This window comes from Pseudopodoces humilis, chromosome 7 (genome assembly GCF_049639895.1).
Source record: "Pseudopodoces humilis isolate 2021_Gansu_Grassland_sample_001 chromosome 7, ASM4963989v1, whole genome shotgun sequence".
NCBI classification, from domain to species: domain Eukaryota; kingdom Metazoa; phylum Chordata; class Aves; order Passeriformes; family Paridae; genus Pseudopodoces; species Pseudopodoces humilis.
Window position 1 is genome coordinate 17341043 of NC_142206.1, and position 6000 is coordinate 17347042.

The window sequence follows — 6000 nt, forward strand, 5'->3', positions numbered from 1 at the left end:
ATTGTAAATACTTACCTGAATAGATGATGTTGCAATTTATACTATTTTTAATAACATAAATATAATATATTCAATTATAAATAGTGTAAATGAGAAATGTAAAACAGACTTCTCTTCCACTTTCTTCAGGCTGTTACAACTGCTCTCATGATGAATACTTTGACCATGAAGAGGAAAGGTGCATGCCATGTGGTAAGCAGCATTTCTTTTTCCACAGTAACTTGAAAACCATACTACAACATTTGCACAGACTCACAGAAGTTATTTTTCTAGTATCTCTCCATAAATGAGTATTCATCTAAACATAACTTCCTTTCAAAATAAACCCATTACTATACTGCTTGTAAAATAAAGTATTGGTGTTCTAGTCTGTGTTAGGCATAGGCTCAGCAGAGCTGTGAGTCTCAGAGGTATTCAACACATTTCACAGGAAAAGGGAACATGTAGCAGAAGAGTAGATTTAGCTACTGGACTCAGTAAATATCTTTTTAGAGATTTTTTTTTTAATTAACTTGAGATTTATTACCATATGTCTTATTTCCATGAAACCTTATCTTATTGAATAATGTTTTGGATAGACTCTAGCTTGACAGGTTGAATTTTCATGCAGATGTAAAAAAATCCGTAAGAACAAAGTGCTTATTAGAAAATTCTGTCTTGTGTAACCAGGATCTCAGCTAGTGATCTCCGTTACATACAAAACCATGGTCCACTATCCCTGAAAACTGAGGGGCCCTTAGCCATAAAAGTCATAATAAAAATGGGAAAAACTTATTGATGTTCATTATAATAATGAGATGTATTGATTTATTTGTAATTAAGTCCTTTGATGTGAATTTGACCACTGAATTTTTTATTATATTTTTCAAATATTACATGTTTGAAATATGTAACATTAAATAATTTCAGGAATACCTCGTTAATTAGCCCAATTCTTGGAATCCAATCCAATGAGATCTGCCTTATCTGGGATATTTTAATATGCTCCTATTCACAAATTTAACCTGTTTTGCCTTTATGTAATAGGACAAGTAAATGTTACCACCGCACCGGAACCATCTTCACCTTCACCAGGTTAGTTTACACAGTTGACCAACCGTGTAACTTACACACTGATATTATGTCCTGATATATTTATGACATCAGTAATGCCCTTTTCTGTGTGATATAGCAGCATTATCAGTTGCACATGCATGAGGTGAAATGATGAAAAATACCCTGGTACCATAATATCCTGGGCTGCATCAAAAGCTGTGTGGCCAGCAGGTCAAGGGAGGGCACTGTGCTCCTCTGCTCTGATGAGAGCCCACCTGGAATGCTTTATCCAGCTCTGCAGTCTTTAATTCAAGAAAGACAGAGGAGGGCCACAAAAATTACCACAGGGATGGAACACATCTCCTGTGAGAAAATTCTGAGATCTGGGGTTGTTCAGCCTGGGGAGGAGAAGGCTTCATGGAGACATCTTAGTGGCTTTTCAATACAGATGGAGCTTATAAGAAAGATGGGGACAGACTTTTTAAGTAGGGCCTGTTGTGATGGAACAAGGGGTAATGGTTTTAAATCAGAAGAGAGTATATTCAGACTAGATATAGGGAAGAAATTGTTTATGATGAGGCTGGCAAAACACTGGAAGATGTTGTCTGGAGAGACTGTTGAATCCCTTTACCTGGGAGCATTCAGTTCAGGCTGGAGAGGCCTTTGAGCAACCTGATCTAGTTGAAGATATCCCCACTCATTGCAGATGGAGTGGATTAGATTATCTTTAATGGTTTGTGCCAACCCAAGTCATTCTATGATGAAAAGGATCTCACAACAATTTATGTCCTCTCTTACTACGGATTGGCCATATAACACTTCAACAATTGAAAAAAGTCTTGATGGAAATGTGTGACTGACTGTACAAAATCCCTATTGCCTGATACAGGAAAGGAGTCTACACATGATGATCTTAAATTTGTTAGAAATTCCATTAATTTCCCTGAAGACAGATGGTGTTGGAAAACTTTGAACTGTGGGTTGTGTAAATAATGAAATTATGGATATTATTGGATATAAGATTGGAATATCGTTCCATCTCTGCTGATTTGAACAAGTATTTATGCCAAATTCACTTTAAAGTGAAGAAAAAGGTATAAAGTATCTCCAAGAATATCTGTCTAATGTATTCACTGCACATAATAGCAAAGGAAGCAATGGATACCGGCTCTTCAAGGGTTAATCTAAAAGGTAATGGGTTTTGATAGTAGCTACTGCTAATAGCTATAAAAACACTGGTTTCACTTCAGAAAAATTCCATTTCTATAGATATGTTATCAATAGATTATTGAGGACTATTTCTTATCTTTTCGTTTTGATTTTTTTTCTCTCAGTAACAACAGTGCAGCCTAAAGTAACAAGGAGCTCTACCACAAGCACCTTACCAACAGTACCTAGTACTTCTGCAACAGCTGTATCACCTGAGACTACAAATCCAACAATAACTGCAAAAATTACAGTTCCAAGAACTTCACCCTCACAACCTCTTGTCACAATAAAGTCAACAACTGGTAGGTTCTTTTAGTGTTATTGTCTAAAATAAATTATGCTAAAATTGCTGTACATTGTTGAGATACCATTCCTAGGAATGCATTTCAAATTCATACAACATCCAAGCATTAGACTCCAAATCATGAAGCAGGCAAAGCAGGCTTCCAGAAAGGAGTTTGTAAACAAGAAATGCTCAGAAGTGGAGATTGAAAGTGCATGAAAATATAAAGGATGTAGGCATTAGGTTAAAAATGCAACCAAAAAGTGACTCATCTGAGAAACACAATTAGAAGTTCTACAAGCACTGAGCAAGCCCAGCTCCAGTTGGGTTTATTAGCTCAGCTTCAGCCTCTTTTCCACTGGTTCATTTATGGAGTTCAAGGAGCACCCAATCTATTGACTGAATAATTAAGCAAGCCCCAGAGCAGAATCACACAGGTATCAGTATAGCAGCTTTGTCTAGGCTTCTCAAGTCCTGTTCTCTGGACAATGACTCTGCCAGAATAAATTACTCTCTGATTCTGTGGCTTGTGGAGCCTTGTTTAGCCTCATACCAACGTGCACTTCAACTAATAAACCATCTTGGACCGTGATTGTCAGGGAAAGCAGAGGTAAAAATAGGTCCCAAAGGAGTCAAACACATGAAAACTGACATTGTGACAGATGATTTGTGCACTGAGGCAAAGAGAGTCTATAGTATGATGTTATTTAGCTTTTCAGTATAAATTGCAGAAAGCTGCAGGTGTGGCTGATTCAGAACATAACAAAAGCCAAAGGACAAAGCCCATACAGACTTTAGCCAAAGTGACAACAAAGCTAACTACTTATAAAAATTATATTAAACAAATCTAATACAGGAAAATACACAAAATCAGAACAAAGACAGACATGAGACAATAGAAAACAAATATAAGTATAGAAATATTTGGTAAGCTTGTGAGAACATGAATACAACAGTCATACTGAAAATATTTTAAAAAATAAAAATATCAAAATATTAATAACTTATTTAGAATTTATTTGGTTTTAATTTTTCTATTAATTGGTTACTTACATTATATTTTTACCTTTACTCCAAAAGAACATACAACATCAATTTTTACCACACCAAACATGACTACAACCATCACTACCCCTTCCATAACTACCTCAATGAAAAGAACCATAGCCACTACACCAAAGTCTGTTCCCTCATCACCTTCTGCCTCGTCAACTGCTGCTTCAACAGAGACAGAACGAGTAGGGGTCACCTCACCTCCCTTCAAGACCACCACCAAAAAGGAAACGGCAGCCTCCTCAATGTCTACTCAAACCACAACTCAGAGCACAACTTTCAGCCAGCCTAAACTAACAACAGCAGGTAAATAGCACTTTCTTATATCTGTCAGGTGAAGCCATCACTCACAAGACATATGTCAATATACCCCTTATGAAAAAAAACCAACCCAAGCATTCTTACTACTAGTGGTCTTAACATTGCAAAGCAAGCATCTGACATCCAAATATGTTGTTAAAGCTAACATTTCTCTTCCAACACTTCCCCCAAATTTAGACAAAATCTCTCTGTGCTTCAAAGCAAATTCTTGAAAACTCACAGACCAGACTATGTATTCCCCCTACCCATTGTAAGAAATACCCCCCCCAAAAAATACTAACCTTTTTGAATGTCTGACACTCAATATACAAACAAGGTTGGTCTCCTCTGAGGCTGTATGGCAATATGAATTACTACACTAGCAACTGACAGGCTGGGACATTGTGTGGAGCAAAGTCTACTGTAGTGGGAGGGCAGCTGTACACTCTTTCCCAAATCCAGGTGTCTCACAAAGTACTTTTGGGGTGCATACATCTAGGTCTTTTTGTGCAAGCAATTACAGCTTCCTCTAGGAACCTTACCAGCTCCCAACCATTACTAATATTCATTCTTTCATCACAGAGAGTGAAGGAACAGAAGCAACCACTCTGCACTACCCAGAAGGTGAGTAAAAGGGACTAGAGAGATGTCCTTAGCCTAAGACTCTGCTTCACTTACCCTAGCTTTTCCAGATGATGGTCTTGCCCAGTTTGGAATGCCTGGGAAGGGAAACAAGGCTCTTCTTTCCTCAGGAGCTTCAGAAAAAGGCAGGGAGTGTCAAATTGTCAGAGGCACCCTTCAGACCCACCCTCAATCAACTTGTGCTTTTCTCTCTGTAGTTGTCACCCACATAAGACCAACGTTGACACAGCCTGTGCAGCACCTCGTCACACAGACACAGACCACCCCTGCCCCATCCACCAGAAGCACCTCTGTCCCAGGAGAGACTGGCCCTGCCACCAGCCCAGAAGTCCCGCTGACAAGGACATTTCCAAGCTCCAGCTCTTTGTCTGTCACCTCCACTTCATCTGCTTCTTCCCTCTCCTCAACCCCGCTCAAAACATCATATCCTGGTAAGGCTCCCTCCTGCCCTTCCTGCTGTTCTACCTGCTTCTTCCAGCTCCCACCCTTCTCTCCTAAGCAGCACGTCCCACAAAGGCCTCAGTTTTGGTACTCATTCTCAGTTCTCCCTGCTATTGCCATGGGACACCAGCAAGTCCAGCAGGCTTGACCCACACATGACCCTGATTGTATCCTCCTCCCTGTGATTTCAGGGCTTTGGCTCTGGGGCATAGGCCTCTGTGAGGGTTCAGGCATCCATGAGCTCCTGCTCTACAGCTACCAGACACAGGCTAAAATACCTCCCTCTTCTTACAGTGCTGCCCTGAGAATGCACAGTGGGGCAGGGGTGAACAAAAAGCAGGGAAACTGGAAACACATCTCCAGTTTACAGCTCAGGACAGTTTTGAGTGAGAGGCATAACTCAAGGCATTATCTCCAGCCAAAGGATGCCTAAGCCCTGGCACACCCATGAAAAGTGCAGTTCAACAAATATGACCTCATGGACAAATGCTGACCCTGAGTACAAAAGTCACCAGTGGAGGGTGGGCAAGAAAGTGTACACTCAACTGCAGGCTAAAGTTCTTTCAACTCATGTGCCAGTGTTGGCTTAGTGATCCTCCTTTGGGGAGATGCCAAAACAGGCTTTGCCTAGAATCCTTCCCAAGACTCAATCATTCTTTTCTCTCATCCCTTTCTTTGTAGCAAGGGAGCCAACCAGAGCTAAGACACCAACTACTAAAGTAGTAACAGGTGAGTGCTCTGGTCATGAAAGAGATAAGTTATCCCTGGCCAACACATCCGTATCCCTTCAAGAGCCATGAGGCTCCCTTGGGTCTCTCCCACAGGAGTCTGAACTAAGCCAAGTTTAAACTACCAATAAACAAGTGATACCTCTTCCCCACTCAACTGTTCTGGGAAGAATGAGATGAGATAAATTGCTAGAGGTCTATTTTCAAAATGGTCAACAGCAAGCACTTCCAAAAGAGAAGCAGGAAAGGATGGAACATATTTAGGATAATGGACACCTTTATTAAATGAAAAACAGAAAACTCAAAACC

General features: G+C 40.1%; 1 protein-coding gene across 1 annotated transcript in view; it reads left to right on the top strand.

The window, feature by feature from the left end:
* Nucleotides 1-5763, top strand: part of MUC6 (mucin 6, oligomeric mucus/gel-forming) — a 44268-nt gene extending 38505 nt beyond the window's left edge. Inside the window, exons 29-34 of the mRNA XM_088058059.1 lie at nt 130-192; nt 1027-1074; nt 2370-2546; nt 3608-3886; nt 4720-4953; nt 5645-5763. Coding sequence (XP_087914185.1) covers nt 130-192; nt 1027-1074; nt 2370-2546; nt 3608-3886; nt 4720-4953; nt 5645-5763 — 920 coding nt within the window. The remainder of the gene's footprint in view (nt 1-129; nt 193-1026; nt 1075-2369; nt 2547-3607; nt 3887-4719; nt 4954-5644) is intronic.
* Nucleotides 5764-6000: the final 237 nt, after the last annotated feature.